The sequence below is a fragment of the Vollenhovia emeryi genome, unplaced genomic scaffold, assembly GCF_000949405.1.
Source record: "Vollenhovia emeryi isolate VEMERY1.0 unplaced genomic scaffold, V.emery_V1.0 DF939193.1, whole genome shotgun sequence".
NCBI classification, from domain to species: domain Eukaryota; kingdom Metazoa; phylum Arthropoda; class Insecta; order Hymenoptera; family Formicidae; genus Vollenhovia; species Vollenhovia emeryi.
The window spans coordinates 991,079-1,014,090 of record NW_011967173.1 but is presented as its reverse complement, the minus strand read 5'-3'; the positions used below and the strand labels follow the sequence as shown (position 1 = coordinate 1,014,090).

General features: G+C 44.0%; 1 protein-coding gene across 3 annotated transcripts; it reads right to left on the bottom strand.

The window, feature by feature from the left end:
- Positions 1-1,639: 1,639 nt before the first annotated feature.
- LOC105562220 lies at positions 1,640-22,569 on the bottom strand. Of its 3 annotated transcripts, none has more exons than XM_012012883.1 (7): positions 21,790-22,569; positions 7,366-8,729; positions 7,059-7,228; positions 5,541-5,567; positions 3,123-3,362; positions 2,719-2,976; positions 1,640-2,556 (listed from the first exon to the last, which is right to left on the bottom strand). In XM_012012883.1, exons 1-7 carry the CDS (start codon positions 21,872-21,874, stop codon positions 2,361-2,363), a joined length of 2,340 nt encoding a protein of 779 aa, XP_011868273.1. In that variant the 5' UTR covers positions 21,875-22,569; the 3' UTR covers positions 1,640-2,360. The 3 variants fall into 3 exon arrangements, with proteins under 3 accessions (XP_011868273.1, XP_011868272.1, XP_011868274.1); XM_012012882.1 differs by lacking the exon at positions 21,790-22,569 and adding an exon at positions 9,956-10,601; XM_012012884.1 differs by lacking the exons at positions 5,541-5,567; positions 21,790-22,569 and adding an exon at positions 9,956-10,601.
- Between the last annotated feature and the right edge of the window lie 443 nt (positions 22,570-23,012).

The following is a 23,012-nucleotide window of genomic DNA, read 5'->3' as shown; positions in this document are numbered from 1 at the left end:
AATTGTCGAAGACACATTAATATAATGTCGGTATTTCGAAATGATTTATTGAACGGAACAAAATTTGATTTGTGTCGTATTTATATGAATTATCTGTGGAAGACTATTTTAACGTGGCTTCAAATAGCAACCAGATTTCTTTTCTTTGAACGTTCTTTTTGTCACTTTTTCGTGTTATATTCATATAAACATCTTAACAGCTTTCTACATAAGTTGGACATTTTTCGAATGTATACATAAATTTAACGTATCCGTGAAGTGGGTTAAAGGCTAATACAGTCATAATTGCACGTTTGAATTTGAAGCCTTCGCTTTGAGCGAAACCGCCTTGACTATGGGCGGTATTCATTACCCGATCTTATATTCAAGATCATCTTTAGTCTCTCTGGTCATGAACAATCTTAAGACTTCATCCAATCGATGAAATAGCCGTACAAAGTCTAGAGATATCATATTTAAGACGATCTCGAATACAAGATCGGACTGTGAATACCAGCTTTTTTTGAATTTACGTTTCTTTAATAAGAACTCTTATCGACCATATATCGATCATACTCGATGCGTATAACGCATTTAAATAGGTATTTGTGATACACTTGTATATATCCATCACACACAGTCTTTTTCACTTAACTCAATCAATTTTTACTTAAACCCATCACGAGATACTTATCTTTAATTGTCTTTAATGAACGCTTAAGAGTTATTGAATTTCATTAGCTGTGTGTAACAAATTTCAGAAAATTCGCTGCTTAAAGCAAAAGTATATTGCGCAAATCTATGCATCTAAAAGATGCAGCAGCAATATTGCGTGAAACCCCCTATTCGTAATTATATTTTTAAAAAAATACGCAAAAAGTAATGTCAGCTTTATTTTCTTGTCAACTATGTCAAAGTGTCAGATCTTGTACATTATTTGCATCTTCTACAGATGTAGTCCACGAGATATTGCTCACTGCCATCTTTTCACATCAAGTAGGCATTTGTCCCGCTACCTTCATTCTATACGTTCACCAGTCCTCTGCAGTCTGTATACAATATATATTTCCTTTAAACACTCGAAACAAAACCTGTTCAATAAATTACCTTAACGCTTTTTAACAAGTTTTATGAAAATCGTATAAAAACTCACGCAAAATCATCGTAATAAATGAATGACTTAACGCTTTTAAATTAGCTTGCAGTTAGTTATCAGGATACGCACTAGTAATAGCTAGGAACTTGAAGAAGCTTTACTTCCATCTTTCGCTTTCTTTTCATTGATATACATTTAATATGCAAAATAGGTTATTCATTATGAATAACTCTATAGCACGTTATGCCCATTCACAAATGGGGCAATAGCATTTTCTTTCTCCGAATTTCCTTTACAACAGAACTTTCACTTTTTTCATATCCGCAAGATAATAATATATAATAAGAACACTATGAATCATAATATCGAAAAGAATAGTATTCACTGTTGTGCAAAGAGGTAGAAATAAAATATATTCATGTTGCACGCATGCTTGTTGGTGTGTGTGTTGTATGCGCGCGCGCAAGTGTATGTATGTATGTGTGTGCGTGTGCGTGCGCACGTGTATGTGAGTGTGTGTGAAGAGAGAAAGAATATGTATGTGGAATGATAAAATACATTTAATTTGAACATAAGAGCGTTCTTTATCTTAGGTCTATTTCATGTTGTGACAATCATTTTGGGATCCTTATAACAGATACATCTCGAAAGTAAAAATAAAATAAATCAATGGCCGACATCAGATACAACTTTCGACCCAATTCTCGTGTTGACATTCACTATCTTTGCTGCTCGCATCTTGACAACCGACAGACACGCATAAAGCGTGCGACGCTTCGTATTCGATAACGACTACACCGAAAAATTTTGACGACTTGATAAAAGATGTAATTTTATCGTATGCTGTCTTTTCCGAGACCAAGTGCTTTATTTACATTTGTCCAGCTCATTATGAAGATACAAGAAGGTGATTGTGGGCGTTAACAGGAAACTTTGGCCGAGTTATTTGTATCTAACTTCAACCATTAAAATAGCAGACCTAAATTATCATATTTTAAATGTACACTGTTCAATTTTATATTTACACAGTCATGTTTCACTCTTACACTCTTCAATACACTTTGGAGAAAGAAGTAGCTCACCACTGTGTCACTTTACACTTGAAGTATTAGTTAATGTATATTTTATCACGCATCATACGCGAATTATCTTTTTTATGATCCGCCTTCTCCCTTAAAGGTGTTCCAAATCACGTTGATGAGAATATCGATGGGAATATCGAATCACGGCTTTAGAATGCCGAATGATAATAATCATAAGTAGGCCAGTAAGGCTGTAGCCAATCCTAGCTGGTACGTTGACGCTTTTTGGCAGGGTGCTCTTCAGACGAATGAGCTGGGGAAGGCATAACCATATCTCCTCTATTGAACATATACTTGAATTGTGGCATGAATTTCATTATACTCCTAACTTGGATTAAAGGCAGATCTTCTGTATGCGAAGAACATTTGCCTGCTTCCATTAACATCTTCATTTGCAGTCTGTAAAGTTATATATTTTTTTTAAACAAAGAGAATGAATTATTTTCATAGAACATGGCATGCCAGTATATTCTATTTATTCTATTAATTTATTGGCCATTATTCTACTCATCTAGTATAATAATACTATTTATTTATTTACTTATTTGTCTAGATATTTACCTATTTCCTTGATATAAGTCTATATGTAGTACATCTGTAAGGACTTGTCTACAACTTTCGATGTCACAGGCAGGAAAAAAATTGGAAACGAAGTCAGGAAGTGACATTAGCAATTCAGTATAAATATAAGGTTTGAAATTAATACAGGGTACCATCTTTTCGTCAATTAGTGCTTTTTGTATTTGGTATGGTTGTACATGACAAGTGGATATATGTGAGTCCGGTATTGGTATCAGTGGTTTCCTGCCTCGGGAATCCCTAAAAATACAAAATCACTCAAACGTGAACGCTGCTGGTTATTAGCCGAATCAAGCACATTAAAAAAAAAGCTGAAATCAGAAGCTCCCGTTAATCCCATATGTCTGTTCGTTTTCTTTAAAGTAGTAAGATGTAATAACATATACCTGGAGCTACTACTGCTACCGCTGCTACCATTGACTGGTATCAGAGGAGGTGGATATTTCGTATGAGATGTGTTATGCACAGATGGTGTATGCCTTTGTGAATGTAATAAATTTGACGCTGACGCAGGTCCTGGCATTAAAGCTTGGACTTGTTGTTCACTTAAACCAAGCATCTGTGGATATGCGGTTGCTGTGACTGCGTTAGGTACACCTAACGAAGGTGTCGTATACGTGGTGGTCCTGAAATACAAACATTATATTATTCTTTTTACTGCTTCAAAAAGAGTAATGGTTACTAATTGTATCATTTATTTATTTATATATAATATATTCTGTTGTTAAAGTCTTTAGCCTCTTCGGCAATAAATATGAATGTCAATCAATTTTGTGCGTGTACGTTTATTCGTTGCATCTTTATCCCATTTACATGAATTTACATAAATTAATTAAATACTCAATACATTGCACAAAAACAATAACTTATGCATACATGGTTAAATTACATATTAATATATTTATACTCGTTGCAAATGAAACAAAATATAATTTTATAAAATTTTTAGTAAATATATTCTTCTGTATTTTTACGTTGTAAGAGTAAAAAATTTAATATTTATATAAAAGTAAATTTTATATGCAAGTATATACAGGGTGTACTAAAACCACCGGATATCCTTTTAATTACAGATTCTTTAGAAAATTTCAAGAGAAAAATTCTAATACAAAAATGTCGAGGCTATAATAGTTTTTAAATAATAAACGATTATGTTTCACAAATGATAGGCCTGAGATTTCGCGCGCTCAGGTACGGCGACATGATAAGTGATAAAAGTGTTCCTATGAATGTCGTCCTTTTGAGCATAGTAACAACTTTCATGGAAACTGATATCGAACGACCACTTTGACAGCTGCAACACTTTGAAGTTACAAAATGTTCCAAATTTTTACTTGAATTAAATGAAAAGAGGCGACATTCGTAGGAACACTTTTATTACTCGTCACGTCGTCGTGCCTGAGCGCGCGAAATCTCAGGCCTGCCATTTGTGAAACAATCGTTTATTATTTAAAAACTATTATAGCCTCGACATTTTTGTATTAGAATTTTTCTCTTGAAATTTTCTAAAGAATCTGTAATTAAAAGGATATTCGGTGGTTTTAATACACCCTGTATATATATACATATATATACATATATATATATATAAAATAGATGTAACACTCGTAGATAAGTGGAGCAGATTAAACCGAAGAGAAATTTATCTACCGTATTTGCGTAAGAATTATTCGAAAGACAGATAACTGGCAAAGGTGGCCCAGTATCACGCAACTTCGGTCATTGCCAGAAGATCGCTTCTCTCAATGCCTTATTGCACATGTAGCAACCGTAATCGACGCAAAAAGCCTGTACATTAGAGATAGAGAATTGGAGATTAAAATTTAACCAAAACGAACCGGATTAAAATTAAACTTATCCAACTGGTCGAATTCTAAAATTTACGTAGTTTGCAATTCTCAATTTTCAATGCGTAGTCGTAAAGGGCCTTAACGTCGGACGGTTTCTTGCTCGTGCGACTACGCTTACAACCACGCAGTGTATTTAATTATTTAATTTCTCATTAATTATTAGGAAAATCGCAAAATGATGACTTTTCTATTCAGTTTAACGAGCTCCACCTCCCCGTGCGAGCGAGCGATGTTACACCTATCATTAGACACCCTGTTTATTGTATATATAAATATATTTTATTAATTAATTCAACATGGGAGTCAATTTTACAAATAGATTTATAATAATACTGTCAACATTTATTTCATCCATTACTCGCGTTTCAGATATTTTACTCGTGTTACTGGAAATACTATCCATCCTGATTTATAAATAATTTCTAGAAAATAATATATGACGTGTCATTTCACGTTAGAATCGCAAGGTAAAATCAAAAGATACAATGCCGTCCGAGGCTTTATCCCGTTCGCATAAAGAAACTGGAATTCGGTTGCTACCTGATCTATGAAATCTTTTAATCTTTTCAGCTAAGAAAGAATGTTTTAGGTAAGAAATGTAAGAAATCGGATCTGAACATTTAGAGATCCATACTAACCAATCCGTTATATATTTTTATATATTGACAGCAATATAATAAACCATATTTGCATTAAAATTTTGAAGGTATATAGAAACACATTGTGTGACAGACACGAGTGACTTTAACAAATCATGGCGTGGAATTAGATTCGCAACTAAACCAATGTATTTATCATCCAAAGAAGCTTTAAAGACAGTCATATCGATTAGTCATTATAAATATTAAATTTATCTATGTATGAATTTTTGTCAGCTTGAGATATAAATTTATGCATGCTATCTTATCTCTTACAATAATCTATGTGACAATAGTATATGTTACAAGGACTCACCAATCATCCTTCCCATAGGTGGGATAACTATACAAAAAAAATCATAGGTTGTATGTACAAATGCAGAAAGCTATGGTGCGGATACTCTACATATAACAACTATAATTACGCTTTATGTATGTAATAACGTAACGTTTCAAGCTAGGATAAGCATATGGCTCTAATGCTCGATATTTTCATGCTTAATGTGCCGTGTACCGAAAAGTGAAAATTCTCTTTCACAACTTTACTTTCACACATGAATTTTTTTATTCACCCGACAAAGGAAGTCAATCTTATTGTATTCTAAAAGGCAACATTGTCAGTATGACTCGAAAACTTTTTTAATCAAGTAATAAAAAGGTGCTCAGAGCCTGAACAAGGTATTAGTGTCCAATAAATTGATTTTAATTATAAAAGCATATATATATGTATATACGTTTCGGTCCTTATTGGACCATCCTCAGTATAAAAGAGATAAATTCGATTTAGTACATAGTTCGCGAGTTAAATATATAAATAAGATTTCGCAGTCAATAGTATAAAAATTGTCATCGGTTTTATCGTATAAATCGAGGGGGAAACCGCTGAGGGCATTGTGGTGTACAGATTTGCGGCATTACTGGGCATTACTAGGCATTTTTTGGGCATTAGTTTGGACATTAGACCTTGCTGAGGCATTATAAAGATACAATAAGATAATAAGACAAAGTAATGCCCACTGGGCATTAGTGGGTATTGGTGTACAAGATTTTGGTCAGCGGTTTCCCCCACGGTATAAATGGATTTACAACAATGGAAGCACAACACGGTTCTAATTTGTAAGTACCTCGCCAGTCGCCTCTCTTCTTCCTAAAATTGGTGCTAACCTTTTAATTAATTTTTATTGTCTATTAATTGTTACAGCTTTGTTCAACCAACACATTATACTCTCTTGCGCCGTATTTTATATATTACCGACTCGTAACTGCTTATTATTTTTTTGTCCTTTATTTTAACACCAATGACTGCACAATTCTCTAATAATATTCAATCTGTAAATCCATTTATACGGTAAAACCGATGACAATTTTTATACTATTGACTACGAAATCTTATTTATATATTTAACTCGCGAACTATGTCCTAAATCGAATTTATCTCTTTTAGACTGAGGATGGTCCAATAAGGACCGAAACGTTTATATATATGCTCTTATAATTAAAATCCATTTATTGGACACTAATACCTTGTTCAGGCTCTGAGACCCTTTTTATTACTTGATTTCATCATACGAGCCATTATTATTTATTTTATAAACATATACACGTAGTACGAAATAAATAAGGTGCGACAGTTTGATCGGATTTCACGTACAATCTATACCAATTTGGTTTGGTTTGCTTACAATAAGCAAGCGTACGCTACAAGTATACACTGTTGCGAAAACAAGGGGACCATCGATAACAGAAAATCAACGATGTTGTTTGAAATTATTCAAAGCTTTGTGTATACGTAGGCTATATCAAAAAGCTTTCGAAACGTTTTGCTGACACTTACGCGATATTGGAGTGAACGGTCGCCCGTATAAGAGGCGGTGGTTGGGCCTGAGCAACCCCTTGCATGGTCGTCGTCGGGTATACTCCGGGATACTGAGGTGCTGCCCCGCTACTGCCCGCTCTACTTCTAGGCTGTTGATTATAGCTTTTAGAAGCGGCGGACATTGGTTGCTGAAAGTGAAAGATTGTACAATTAGTCTGACATAGAACGCAGAGGCACAGAGCCACCGGTGGTAAGACAGAAACTGCAACGAAGACTCGGGGGGGGTGGCGTATTGCGATTTACAGTGCAGGGGAAATTAGCTTACGTTGTGCATAGCATTGTTGAGGGTCGCCCGTATAATGCTAGCCTGAGGGCCGAGTGACGTTTGAAAGGTGGGTTGACCGCCGACAAGACCCGACCAGCCGTTAACCACACCTGGAACGGCATTCAGCATAGGCTGCGACACAATGTTGGATCTACCGGTGGGCAGTCCCGACGGGGAAGAATGCGCGGGATGCGTCGTCGCGACTGGCCTCGGCTGACCTATCCGCGGCATCTGCGGCGTCGCGCTAACGGCAGCACCCCGCGGCATTATATTAGGCATCGGTACGGCGGTACGCGCGCTCAAAGGCGGTGGTACCACCTTACTCGCGCTCTGCACGGAGGGAGACTTGGTCACCGGCGTAGGCGGTGTAGGCGGCTGCTTGGTCCACCCGCCGCCGGTACCACCCCCGTTGCTGTTGACCAACAACTGCGAGTCCATCACCTTGGTCGGCCAATAGTCCTCAAAGCCAGTGCCTGGCGGAAAGTAGCTCTTGATATCACTCAAACTGATGACCGAGCACGTTTCACTTGCGAACAGTTCGTTTCGTATACCCTGTACCTTACAGCAGAACTTCAAGTACGACAAATCCCAACCCTCGAGCTTCTCCGCCTTCAGCTTGAGATTCTCTGTCTCGCCCTCGAAGTAAAACAGCGGCACGTACTGCAGACTGTCTTTGACCGTGTAAGGTACCACAGACTCTTTGTTTATCCGTATGAAACCGCACTTGTCCGCCTTGCGTCCGCCCGTTACGTTCGGATTGGTACCGGCGGTCAGCTTTGTGTAGCACACATCGAGAAACGTATAAAACTCCTTGGCGTCCGAGAGACGCACCACCAGGTCCTTGCACGTGAACGGGTCCCTGCCGAACTGATTCTCGCAGTGCCTGCTGTTGATCTCGTTGAACAGCTTGCTCTCGGCCTCCGTGATGTAGTAACTCCTTATACACGTGCAACTGTAGATGTCCGAATGAAGAAAGCTCAGGTACTTGTTGAGAAGCTTAGACTCTAGAATGCGTACGGCGCAATACTTTTCGCCGGAGCGAAATATATAAGGTATGTGACACTCGTCGAAGCTCGTCCAGCCGAATCGTCCTCTCTGGCTGTCGTCGTCGGGTGTCGGAGCTTTACTCTCCAAGCCGTCCGACGGTGGCTTCGGAGCGGGCTGCCCGTCGCCCGGTCGTTTGTTCAGGTATCCGAGGATACCGGGAAGATTAGGCTGCGGCACGAGGCACTGCTGCCTCTGTTGTTGTTGCACCGCCGGCGTGTTCGCCTGCATTTTCGCCTTGTTTGCTTCCACCATTTTGGCAGCCAATTCACGGATTTCCGCATCGTCCGGACGTTCTTGCTTAACGACTCTCTCGAAATCTGAAAAAAGAAGCGAGAAACGTATGAGCCCCGTGACACTCGAGAGAGTTCGATGCTTAATCTCTAGTCACGCGTCCACGTGGCAGCGCGGCGGAGAATAACGCTGGGGCACGAGCGGACTTTCGGAGGAGAGGCTTGGGATCAAAAAAAATATTTTTTCACGTACACTGCGTTAAAATTGACGTCTTCTATTGTTTCGAAAGTCGAGAAATTGAGCACGTTACAAAAATAAGCGTTAGCGATCAGAGAAATTCTGTCGGCGTACACGCGCTTGTGTTTATCAAATAAAGTATTCAATCGGCCGATCAACGTGAGCGATAGGGACTAGCTAAGTCTGCCGACCACTTATCACGTAAATTTTTCAATGCCGCAACACATCTTCGCAAACGCATCCGATAAACTCTAAATCGATTTAGTATGTAGGCCGATTTCTCGCGCGCCAGTACAAAAATAACTTTTTGCATTGCTGCGTCGACCGACGCAAAACTAATCGCGCTCAATCGTCCGATAATCAAAATTGATAAAACTAAGCGACCGTCAGCTTGTCGCGGATACCCCAGCTGGGAATTTGGCGCGTTCGGGGATCAAATCGGATAACGGAGAGGAAGCTACTTTTCATCGTCGCAAAAGATTCTCCCATCGTTCTCGCCGCGATCGAGAGGCAGAAGGGATTCGAGTTTCGCCCGCGAAATCGAATCGATCCATCGGGCGCCGCCGCTTGGGCGCTCGATCGAGATGCGTGAAAACGGCCGGGCGATTTCCGGCGTGCGGCGTAAACACGCCGGACCGGAGTGAAGTGTCAAAAGCGAGCGGTAGTGTCGAATCGTCGCGCACGTGACACGCGCGGTGTCTCGATTGAGGGATCCTCGATCGATCCCGCGCGCGCGCTCGATGACACGGCGCGGCGCGGCGCGGCGCGGTGACGCGATTAGCGCGATATGTAAACCGCGTGAAACGTAAACACACTCCGCTGAGCTCCGTCGGGAGAGAGGCCGTACGGCCATCGCGATCTACTGCGCGACCGATCCCGGGACCGAGCTCCGAGATCGCGACAGCGAGTCGAGTCTCCCCCGCGTGTTCTCGCCGCGGGCGTGGAAACGTAAGGGGAGGGCATGAAAAATCTATCTCTCTGTTGATCGATAACTAAGTACGATCGTCGATCGCGCCGCGACGACGCGAAACCGGTTGCCGCGGCTGGACGGCGTGCGTGCACCAAGAGGACGTACTGAACGACATTCGCTCGGGTGGCATCCGCGACGGACTGCTTTTCTCGAGCCATATGGCGTCCGTGCTGCTGTCGGCACTCGCGACCGGTATGTCGGTGAAGCCGTTCCTCATCCTCGACGCTCGAGAAGATCGCCGCCCTTGGACCGCTTGCGCGCAAATCACATCTCGCGGCGCGGCTGAGGCGACTCGACACGCCACGGTGTTTCCTCCCAGTGTGCTGAGGTTGAGGTTATAATATGCAGGCAGCAGCAAGACAGCGGAGCAGCAGGAGCAGGAGCAGGAGCAGGAGCAGCAGCAGCAGCAGCAGCAGCCCGTCCTCCACCTACGTCCACCGCCGACGGTACCGCGCGCGATCCATGTTACACGACGGGATAGAGTCGCGGCGCGAGAGGCAGAGGCCGAGGACGAGGACTAGGCTGACGTATCGGCGTGGATCGTCGAGACGACCGCGCACACGGGAAAGTCGTCCCTCCGGTCGGTGCTACGCGCCGACTCTCGCAGTTTTCACGCTTTCCCCTGCCGCCGCCGACGACGACGACGACGTTTCACTTTGTACGCCGACACGATTATACCAGGTGGCGCGAAAGATTCTCATCATCACCAACACCATCAGCGGCACCGCCGCCACCGTCGCTGCCGCCGCCGCCGCCACCGCCGCCGCCGCCACCGCCGCCGCCGCCACCGCCACCGCCGCCGCCACCACCACCACCTCCTCCTCCACTATCGCGCTCGATACGTCGAGGGTAAAACAGGGAGACAACGGGAGACGTAGACTGTATCGCTCCACCGCCGACTACGTGTGCGCTCGTCGTCCGGGCGTAGCTCCGCGAGGCGCTAGAGCTATCCCGAGGACCGCGGCACTCTTAAACGAGGACAGCGCCATTTATTGTCGAGCGCGCGCGCGCGCGCGCGCGCGTTCCCGGTGTTCGGTAGAGACTACGTCCGCGCGGAGCCGCGATTTCAGGCCGACGTCGTCGCGAGTCGGATCCGGCTGACCACCCGTGGCTTCGCGGGGACACTAGGCATCTTCCGCGGTACGCGGTACGCGTCGTCCACGCGAGCGGTGTGTCTCGCGCGCGCCCAAACTCTTTGCGCGGAGTGTACCGCGCTAGATACACCGCGCGCTCTCTCGCCAGTGTCGTCCTCGGCGGGCCGCGCTTGAACCGGCCTCGGTATTCGCGGGGATTGGCGCGCGAGCGCGGCTCTTCGGGCGCGCGGCAGTGACAACGCGACGTCCCTCCGAGGAGACGCGTCGCCCCGGCTCCCGAGGACGTCGGGAAAATTGCGATCGCGCTCGGCGCGCCGTTGCCGATCGATGAGTGGCCGCCGGTCCGCGGCCGGAAGTGCCGGAGGCCGCGCCGATTCCGCGACACCCTGTATACCGAGCTCATTCTCATCCGAGGCGATTTTTTCCCTCCCCGTTATTTTTCCCCGTCGCCCGCGGGACGCGTGGACGCGGCTCGCCACGAGCCCCCGTTCGATCGATAGATTTCGCATAAATCGCGAGTCCGGCCGACGGAATGTCCGTATAGAGCGGAGAAAGTCGCGCGGAACGAGACCGCGTCGTCGAGGCTCTGTTCACTTTTAGACAATTGGCACGTTCGGCTCTGTGATAACGATTGGAGTGACCGGGAAATAAATGCTCCCTCCACGACGGCCACAGATGTAGCCCTGTGATTAAATCCCTGTATCTTTAAAATTTAAGAAAGAACCTTCTCTACGACATTATCTTTAAACGCAAAGCTCCTTTGACTCGGCCTATAATCATAGGGTTGTGCATGATCGCATTTGTATACAGAAATGTACACTCTACTTGTCCGACGGGTCATATTGTGTGCGATATGTCAAAGGAGTAGAGTTTAACGATCTACCTTGTATACACGGGTGCCTTGCAAAATTCCGCAGGAACGGGGAAAAAACCTAGAAAAGTGGAGCGACAAGACAATCCTACGTGCCCATACACGACAATCTACAATATACCATTAGAAGCGATTATTGAACGAGATACTAGAAATAGACCGTAGAGCCAACTTTTGAAATCGTTGGCTCCACTTCGACCACTGAAAACGATAAATAAGACTTCGTCCCTTTTCAAGTAAACGTGTCACGTTCGGTTGACCCTAAGAAAAAGAAAACGAAAAAGGACCTCATTCATTTGACGCGCTAGCGTTTCACTTTTGGTCAAGAGGCCTCGAGATTTTCTGAGAAAATAGTGGGAGGAGGGGAACGAGGGGGGAGGGGGAGGGGGGCCGCGCGATAGCGAGATGCGTGGATAGCTCTGAAACGACCGCCCATCTCGGATCGCGCGCCTCGTGTAGCACGGACCGGTTGCAGGAGCCTAGGTACATACCGCTCAAAGAGTAGCCAGGACTGGCGGGTAAGATCGCGCGGACGATGTGACAACGTCGCACGGTCGATATGCTCTTTCAGGCAAAGTGCCAAGATTGGTAAACGCGGGGGTATATAGTCGCGGTTTCCAGGTATCGCCCTCCCACTCCCCCCATCCCTCCCTCCATCCCTCCTCTCCCCTCTCAAGCGTTTCCCTCCACCACCCCCCCCCCCTCTCTGCCGCGCTTGATTCGTCGCTCTCCGTCGCTCTCCATCGCTCCTGGAGCCCACCCGTGGGATTCGCCCCGCCGGGGCGGGGAGGGGGGAAGCACATACCGAGGGTGGGAGTAGCGAAGTTGCGCAGAACCCAGCCAGACGTCGGCTCCTGCTCGCGCCATTGCGCAGTTCCTACGTACATAAACCCGCCGGCCGCCTATGTACTACATATGTATTATACTTATTATTTTAATCATGATTTACGAGCGCGGCGTTGCCGGTTCTCGCGCTCCGGGCACGCCCATTCCCTCTCCTGTCTCGCTTTTCAGCCATGTACCCGAATACATAGAAACGCGCGCGCGGAAAAGCAACGTCGCTTGATCGATACTTGAGAAACTTGCAATAAAAAAAAAGAACTATAACGAAAGCATATCTTGGCCCAATTCGCGCAATTGCGCAAACTGGAGAGCCTCTCCTAGCGCGTTTCTCCTAACGTCCGAGTGATTGATATCCCCGAATAATTTTCAAAATTTCGCAAGCGCGCGACATTCGAATGCCAGCGTTCGTCATTTATTCATACGCGCGCTCCCTCGAGTTTGCACAATTTTACAGAAACCCCTTATGTAAGAGACGGTAAAGTGTGCTACGTTAGAAATTCCTGGTTGATTAGGTCATATCGCATCGAGCATTGCGACGTTGCCGTTGTGGCCTTGGCCGCCTAGTTTTACTGCGCAGCACGTTGGGCCAGTCGTTCTGGCAACGCTGGAAAGTCGTAGCGATCTATTTATAGTAGCCCTCTAACGTCGCTGTTGCTATGCCGAACAAAAGGCACATTTGGCTCGGGAGGGGGTAGAGAGACGGGTGGGGGCAAATAGAGTAGCGGGGGAAGGGGATTGGCAAGCGTAGGTGGGTGCGAGGCGAGCAGGGAAAGGGGATTACTAAAAGAACAATATGGCGGCAGGATGGATAATTCTCCTCCAATCTATCTGCGCTCTGCTATAACTCGTCACCCCCCTCTTCCTCCCACCCCTCTCTCACTCACTCACTCTCTCTCTCTCTCTTCCGTGTCGTCGCTCTCTCGCGCGCGCACTCTCCGGTCCTCTATCGCCGCGCGCGCGATAGCGGCTCATCCTATTTCCTGTACCTCGCGAAAGTACGACCGTGGGCGGGTTGGATAGTTACGCATCTATATCTAGTACGCGCGCGAGCCGAGCGTAAGGCGGATAAATTTTGGCAACGGAACAGTTAATAAGATGCACTTTCCTCCTCGCGCGGTCGACGAAGAGAGCGCCGGCGGAACCGAGATGAAGGTCAACGCCGCCCGCGCGCCACTTTCCCCGCTTCTCTTCCCGCGGGTATATCGCGGCAAATAAAATAGAGCGTAAAAGGAGCAAAGGTCGCGCGCCGCCGGGCGGACGACAAAGATCCGGTACGTGTCGCGCGCCGCCGTCCATCTCTCCGTCCTTCACGCAAGCGTATAATTCTTCATTTTTTTACGCCGCGTAGATCACGCAGCGAAATTGCATATGGCGCCGTTCAGTCGTAGCAGCTGACGAGGGGCTCATGGTGCGCCGCGCCGCGCCGCTCCTACGCGTACCGAGAGCGCGGGCACGCGTACGACCGCGCGGAGTAGTAGCGCGCGGCCGCCACGAACGTTGCCCGTCGGCGATGCTCGGTTCTCTTCGGCCGGAGTTTGCCTCTTTGTTACATCACTCCTCTGCTCTTTATGTAGTACATACGGGCGGATACATAATGTATTGCGCGCGCGGGGCCGCACATGTTCTTCCCGACTCTCGCTCGCTTGTACATAACGCGCACATGAGCGCGCGAGCGAGCCGGTGACGGGCATGTACATAGGCGCGCGCGTGCGCGTGTCCGTTCGTGGCAAGCAAAGCTCCCCGTTACACGATGCGCGGTTACAACAAGCACCGCGCGTCGCGTACCCCGGCGCACATTGCGCATTATTACACTGGAACAACCGGCGCTGCGCGAAACGATTTAACGGCGAGCGGTACGACGTATGGAAAATTCATGCTTTCGTAATAATAGCGCGGGAGACGCGCCGCCGGGCAATTTCGTGAAATTTAAGAGCGATAACCTGGCGTTTATACTCCTCGTGACAAAATGTAAAAGGAATTCTATTCCAGGATAACGCGTCATATTTTTCATACTGATTCGGGGTGTCGTTTTTTTTTTTACGTCACTCTCGCGAGCCGCACTCGCGCTGTCTATACACGTATTGATATGAACGAGCTTCGTGGTATCCCTAGAGCTAGGATCTTTCAAAATCTGGAGTACGCTACTTTGCGCGCGCGTGCACATTCTCGTTATTATTTCTGAAAGCTGGTTCATCGTTGCGAACTTCGGGAAACTGTATTATTCAATAATATCGAATTACTTGACAAAAGCACTCATTATTTCCTGCTCTTTATACTCGTGTATAAATATATTTATTCTTACAAGAACAATCTTACATTAGACGAATTAGAATCTTCCGATTCCAAAAGAACATTCTCGTCTTCAGTGCCTTACGTGTGCGTTTGTACGGTTCTTCCCACAAGAAAAAGTGCACAAAGGAGCCATACAATTTCTTTATATCGATAAGCGACGCACAGACACCCAAAGGAATACGCGTACAAAAATAGTATACGGCGCACATGCAAAATATATCGCGATATATGTAAAATATATGCGGATACGACGCGTACTAAAAGAGGTGTGAGATTTCGGCATCCGCGTGTTTTTCAACATCCCGAGAGTTCGCAGAGTTCTTTCCCCCGATTGTTTTTGTACCGATCGCAATTATAACGACGAGATAACGCCTCTATGCAAAGATCGTCTTACGGGTTGATTTAAATAAACGATGACATCATCCTACCAAGTAAACGCGCCTGTCGTATCAAATAAGGATCAGCAGCCCTGTACGTACCAATAGCACGCGTGAAAAGTACATAAAAGTAGATACACATCCTAAAATTTCTGAAATTGTATTGAAAAGGAAAAACGCGCTTCGCCACCCTTCAATTTCGAATATATCGATTCGAGTATTTTCCTCGCTGCGCAAGCCATTGTCAATTTCCGTCTCTCAGGTTTAATCTACAATGTGTTTTTTTTGCGATTAAAAACATTCTATTCTGTACAAGCAAATCAATATGCTTAAAAAGTTTACCGACAATGTGCGATTATACGATGTACAATGTGTCAATTTGCACAAATTTTTATTGGCCATAAAATCTAAAGTATTTCTAGACGCAAGCAGCACATTGTAGATCAAATTTTAATGCTGCGAAACCATCGCCTGTGAATTCACCTAAATCCGACGGTATCGAAAAATTTATTCTCCAGCATTCTCGTTTTTTTTGCGAAAAAAAGCAAGAGAATACGAAGTAAAAGCTTGGGAGACCTTATGGCCGTGTTACTTTTTGCCGAAAACTTGTGAAAAGAAGAAGTATGTCAACCTTTTGTCGGCCAGTTTTCGGTCAAAAAACAATATGTAGGCTCTCTCTTTCCTCGATCTGTGTATCCTTGTGATTTTCTGATTCGCAAGATAAAAAGCGACCGAGAGAGGTCGGATTCGATATCGAGTTACGGGAAAAATTGCAGGAGTCGCTAACAAGAGAGTTATTCGAGCGTCCGACACCGATTTGTTTCTCCTTGAAACATGTTATCAAGGATCAAAATCTCAGGGACAAGTATATAAAAAGAGTACACATCGGAGCGTTTGCCACCGTGTGTTTATCACCATTTAGTTTGTAACGTATACCGCATTATTAATATTAGATATATATCACACATTATAATATTAGACAAGAAGAATCTGAATATCATATTTTCAGGAGCGAAAAAGTCCTTGGATACCGAATCAAAGCCAAACATGCCAAGTCGAAAAGGGATTGCTTCGAAGCAAACTGTAACACCTAAATGATAAATGTGACCTAAATGTACTTTCGACACGATGCCCGAATAATACTTTTATGTATCAATAAGATAAACTATGTATGAGCGAGGTAAACACGTTTGTTCACATTAGAAATAGATGTGGGAAATTTCAATAGAGATAGACTCGATGCAAATAGAAATCAATATCATCAATACAGATTATAGTTACACGTCGTCTTTCACGCGTCGTCTCAATGAAAGTAAAAATAAACGGCCAAGCTAATAATTGCTCTCGCGTGATCGCTAATGGTTTATACGGATAATCATATCGATGTTGAGATACATAATGAGTCTCTGAAAACGGTATTTCGGAACAAGTAATCTTGTTCCGAGTTTTCGAATGCAATAAGTACTTAGCTTGAAATAACTAATCGCGCGGCCGATTCAAAAAGGGAAAAATAAGGGATGTGAATAAAAAGATAAGGAGTGGATGTGCGACGTAAAAATGCAGCGCTATCATTTTAAGACATTTTCCTCTTGCGATAAACTAATACCCAGGTTTTACCTGGACCCTTCTCCCGAACAAGAAACTTTTCCGAATATCTGTGTGAATACAAGTTTTGTATTACACGGTTCGACAAAAGAATGAACAGAAGCGAGAATAATCATTTTTTGCTAATCTTTCGGACACTAAATATAATGTCCCAGCAAGGCCTAATGCCCAAACTAATACCCAAAAAATACTTAGTAATGTCCAGTACAGTTAAACCTAAAGTTTATTGCGCCAAAATTGTGACTTGCATAAACTTAAGGATCTAAATTTTGTTACAAAAACTTAAACGTTTTTTTCAGATCACTGAATACTAATCTGATGTTAAGGTTGATAAATTCAAACTGACGGAGTCAATGTATCAAACTGGCGGATATCAATATATCAAAAATAAAAATAAAATTATTTTTAATTTAACTTCAACGAATTACTCTCCAAATTGCGACGAGATACAATTTGGCAGACGAGCTCGCATTCACCCCTACGGTGTGAGAAGCTGCGGGAAACGATTATTCTCATTTTTGTGCTCGAAAAAAAGTTATTTTTTATTGAACAGTGTCATTAGTGACTTTTAATTTATGAGTGTTTAAACAATAGGAAATTTCTCCTGATTCCAAGAAATATTCTTCAGAAGACGCGGATAATATTCGTGAATATAATCCAGAAGAGCTTGTCTGATTCGTATTGGTCGAGGGGGAAACCGTTGAGGGCATTGTGGTGGATTTGCGGCATTACTGGGCATTACTAGGCAATTTTTGGGTATTGGTTGGGGCATTAGATCTTCCTGGGGCATTATAAAGGTAAAATAAGATAAGATAAAACAAGATAAATAATATAAAATAAGGTAATAAGATAAAGTAATGCCCACTGGGCATTAGTGGGCATTGGTGTATAAGATTTGCCCCCCCCCCTCCCCGGCATTGACAATACGACATACTCCATTTACAGAGATACAAATCAAATTTTAATTCTCCAAGCAAGATGCACCTTTTATAAAAGTCACTTTTCGTTTCCGCCATTTTTGTATACTTGTGTACAAAGTATACATGGGCGCGTACGTATGTATACGCGACTTGATATAAAAGTAACGTAAATAATGAATAGCGAAATTAGAACCAATGTATTAGAAACTGTGCAAAATTTTGAGGCAAACCCAAAGATGTGTTTACGTTCAAGGCGTGCCGGTTGGCGCCTTATTAATATTCATAAATAAAGCAGCCTAAAGCCCGTATCAGACTACGGATTGAAACTGGGATTAGATTGAAATTTGACCAATCAGAGTAAAAATTACTCAACTTGAGATTAGTAAACTTTACTGTGATTGGTTAAATTTCAATCTAATCCCAATCCGTAGTCTGATACGGACTTTAGGCTGATGGCAGAGAACGTAAACGCTTAAAGCCCGTATCAGACTAGATTTCCGACTCTGACTCGACTACTGACTCGGACTCCCGACTATGATTCAACCAATTAGAGTGGCGTCTATTCCCGAGTCGGCAGTGAGGGTCGGCCGGTGCTTCGCTATGATTGGTTGAATCATAGTCGGGAGTCCGAGTTAGTAGTCGAGTCAGAGTCGGGAGTCTGTAGTTTGATACGGGCTTTAGTCGTAAGAATAGTAGACTATGATTGGCTAATTTCAAGAGGTAAACCGTTGAGGGCATTTGTACAGCTTTGCGGCATTACTAGGCATTTTTTGGGCATTAGCTTGGGCGTTAGGCCTTGCTGGGGCATTATAAAGATAAAATAAGATAAATAAGATAAGATAAAGTAATGCCCACTAGGCATTGGTTAGGTTAGGTTAGACGATAAAATTTTTCAAGCACGTTTCCACCGAGGGTCAGAGTCGGGCTAGAGTCAGGTCAGAATCGAGTTGGGGTTTGGCATTTTGGTGTTTCCACTGCAAGAGCGCTCACCCCAACCCGACTCTACCCGAATTCTGACCCGACTCTAGTCCGACTCTGACCCTCGGTGGAAACGTTGTCATGGATTTAGCACTCCCGGAGCGATTAATCCTGGTCCAGTCGAAAACGTTATTACTCGCGCGCGCGGTTCTAGCTACGCTTATACTTGGCGCGAGACACCACCGTGTCTCGTGATCCCGTTTTACCATTCGGTGAGCAACAGAGATAAAATTACACCAGAGCACTTATTATATTATTTTATCTTATTTATCTTGTTTTATCTTCATAATGTCCCAGCAAAGCCTAATGCCCACAAAGTACCTAGTAATGCCCAGTAATGCCTCAAACCTGTACACCACAATGCCCTCAGCGGTCTTCCTCTCGTAGAATTCTATTTATTAAATTAAATAATTGTTTTTATAAGTAAGCAATCCAATTTTCTTTGCTGTGAAAATTACATCTTGGTAAACATTTTACAGAATTAAAATTTAAATTCTTTAATTTAAAATTATCTATTTTGATATTTAATAAATACTTAAATTAAAGAAATGCATATTTCAAATTTTTTATTATTTCTAAATTTAAGTTAATAAGCTATTAGGAGCCACCTAATGAACAATTTTCTTGAGTAAAGTAATATTTTTCTTGGATTAAGATTTTTTTATCAGTGTAGATACTCGATTTTTTTACTATCCTGCAGCCAATCAATATACTTAAAAAATTGGTTGTACAGCAAATGTAATATTAGCCCAAGTCGTTAGTCCGAAGTCGAAACTATATGTCGGTCCTTTTTCTTTCGCGCAGAAATACGACATGTAATTGCAACTTCTGACTAACAAGTCATTGTAGACGGAGCCTTAATCTCGCATACGATATTTTATGAAAGTCACCAGAATATCGCACTTAATATTATAGCGAAATATCGTATGCGATATTTTTCGATAAAATGCCGGGTAAAGTATTAGAGACCCGGGGTCTCGAGAAATATCATGGACGATATTTCACGAATATAGTAACATTCTAAGCACATTCCAGTGAGAATGTTAAAGTAATGTTCTGGTAATATTTTCAAAATATCGTACGCGATATTGCTCGAGACCCCGGGTTTCTAATACTTTACGCGGCATTTTATCGAAAAATATCGCCAGTTTCACAAACGTTGGTTAACAGCTAATCAAAGGTTAATTGACTCTCTGTCTTTTCTTAGGCCCGGTTGCACCAACGTTGTTTAACTGTAAACTTAGCTTAAGGGGTTAGGCCACCTTAACCGAATCGAAATCAGTGTCAATTTCATAAAGTCGAGACACCAAAACTCCTTTTTCGTTGATACACTCAGCGGTAGATAACTTCATGGCTACACCTTTGGACCTAAGACCTAAGACAAAAACACAAAAAATTGTATTATCTAGACACTAAAAACTAGAGAAATACATATGGATTTTTCAAAATAATGATTTTTGTAGAATTGTATGTACGAATACGAATACAAAGTTCACTTTTTGGCCAAAAAATTTTGTGTAAAAATATTAATTGCACAAAAAGTTTTTAATATATTGCAAAATCCATATGTATTTCTCTAGTTTCTAGTGTCTAAATAATAAAAATTTTTTGTTTTTGCTTAGGTCCAAAGGTGTAGTCGTGAAGTTGTCCACCGCTAATGAAATTGAGTTTCGGTGTCTCGGTTTTACCGCCTCTATTTTACATAAAAAATAAACCGAACAAATTTTTTTTACCTTAAAGACATGTTAAATACATACCTACTTTTGAATTTTGTATATATTTTGTTATATTTCTAAAAAAAATCAACAAAAATGACATTGATTTTTGATCCGTTCAAGGTGGCCTAACCCCTTAATTCGTTCTGTCTCTTTCCAACTGTTACTTTAGAAAGAGACAAGTATGAATTAAACCAAGAATAAAGTTGAGCGACGTTTGGTGAAACCGGGCCTTAGGCCTTAGGCATTAGGCATTAGGCATTAGGCCTTAGGCCCGGTTTCACCAACGTTGCTTAACTTGAAGCTTAGCTTAATTCGTTCTTTGTCTCCTTCCAACTGTTAATTTAGAATGAGACACACATGAATTAAACCAAGATTACAGTTAAGCGACGTTTGGTGAAACCAGGCCTTAGACAACAAAATAGAAAAGGATAAGAAATTGACTGAACTCTGGTTAACAGTTAACCGACGTTTGCGAAATTGGCCCTAAGGGTCCCACGTTTTCTAAGTCTGCCCGGCATTTTATCAATACGTCGCGTCGACTATTCTTGTGACACGGTCGCTCAATTTGTCACAATCTGACCGAAAGGTCGCCCCGGCCACGTTTCGCCGGTAGCACGCGAGAACCGCGTCCTGGTGATGTCCAACTCCTGGATACCAGCGTTAACGAGAGTGAGTGCGATACAGTCGCAAAGACAAAGATCGCGCCATGTATAACGCTACGAAGACGAAAACAGTAACATCGCGCGCAAAGACCAGTCAGGAAAGGGAGGGAGGGGGGAGAGCAAGAAAAGCTAGATGTCTCCTCTTTGCGAACCCTACCACCGCCATATCATCGCCATTGGTGTATTACCGTGTCGCCCAGCACCTAGCGCCACAGCCCGTGGTGAGATTTCAAACCAAAGGACGCTCTTCATTTTTCTCCCTCCACTTGCATACATAGAGAGTGCGTTCCGTTTCATGCACGATGTACATAATGCATCATTTATCCTTCTTCAACATTTGGCGAATACCAAGGATAAATGATGCATCATGCGCATCGTGCGAGAAACGGAACGCACCCAGAGTCTCGCAATCTATTCGCCGTCACATGGATAGGCGGTGCGCGTCTCTGTATGGTGTGAGTGGAGGGGGAAAGGACAAGTATGTACACGGTATTCATCCGACCTAGCGCCTAGCGCCGGTAGCAACACTAGCGCCGCCGCTGTCGCCAATACGGTCGTCTATCTAACCTCAAACCTTACCTTTGTTGATGCGAACCTCGATGATCTGCACGTCGTCGTCGTCGTCACCCATCTTCTTCTCGTTAAACTGAATATCCATGCACATAATTCCACGCCGTCGTGTGGAACCTTGTTCGCGACACGGCCACTATGCCGCCGCGCACTCGTGACATTTACATGAAATTGAACTTGTACAAGTAGATGAGTGCGGGCGCGAACGCGCGCGAAAATTTGTACGGAGGAACCGGAAGAAGTAGCCGCCGTCGTCGTCGCCGCCGCCGCCGCCGTCGCCACCACCGTCGCCGTCGTCGTCGTCGCGTCGTAATCAACACGCGCGAGAGATCGCTGTTCGCACTTTTCGTTCCGTTGCTCTCTTACGTAGCCGGGAGACAATGGGAGAGAGAGAGAGAGAGAGAGAGAAAGAGGGAGGGAGAAAACGACAGAAACGCGGACGGGTCTCAACAGGTCTGGACGTATCTCAGCAATTCCGTGCCTCAATACATCCTCGTCTCCAACACTCGCGTGCGTATTTGCTGTACCGTAAGCACTACCGATGTCGCCGAGGTCGCTGTTGATGCACTACACGGCTCTTGGCGCGATGTCACATAGCGACGGGCGTACACGCTCGAAGCAACACGTCGCTCGCTGGCGCGATTCTCCACGATTCTCTGCCGTTCCGCGTTTTCGACTGTTTTGCTAAGAAGCCGACCGGGTTCAGAATGTTCCGATCAGATTTGAATGTGGCACACGTTGCCAGTTCTTTCTCATACTCTCTCCTCTTCTCTTACACAAACACATATATACACACAAATGTTCACTCTGTCTCTCTCTCTCACTCTCCTTCTCTATCGCTCGCCCCTCGCGTTCCCTCTCGTTCTCTCTCTCTCTCGCCCCCCTAACCTCCCCCTAACTCACCCCCCTTTGCCCCCCCCCACCCATTTCCGTCTTATGTACTTAACGGTTGCGACGTTGCCGCACATCCGGTACCGCGTGGCCGCATGGTGGGGGGTGGAGAATTTCGACGGAGTGGGAGAAAGTACATAGGTGCCGACGGTCGCGTAGTGGGGTGTTACCCGTTGAAACGACGAATGGCGTGACGGGGCGCGCAAAGGGTGGGGATAGTACATAAGCGCAAAAAGGGGTGGGGAGGATAGGGGAGGAGCGAGGGGGATTTCGTTTTGAAATGGAATTTTCCATGAAATTGTCTGAGCAGCCGCGACCGTTATTTGGTCATGTGATCACGC

Bases quoted from the DNA above. Each gene is read 5' to 3' on its own strand.
- LOC105562220 (XM_012012882.1), bottom strand. From the start codon at position 10,067: ATGAGGAACGGCTTCACCGACATACCGGTCGCGAGTGCCGACAGCAGC. The intron at 3,363-5,540 runs GTGAGTCCTTGT...TTTGTATTTCAG, and splicing joins ACCTATGGGAAGGATGATTG to GACCACCACGTATACGACAC. The intron at 2,557-2,718 runs GTAAATATCTAG...ATAACTTTACAG, and splicing joins GACTTATATCAAGGAAATAG to ACTGCAAATGAAGATGTTAA.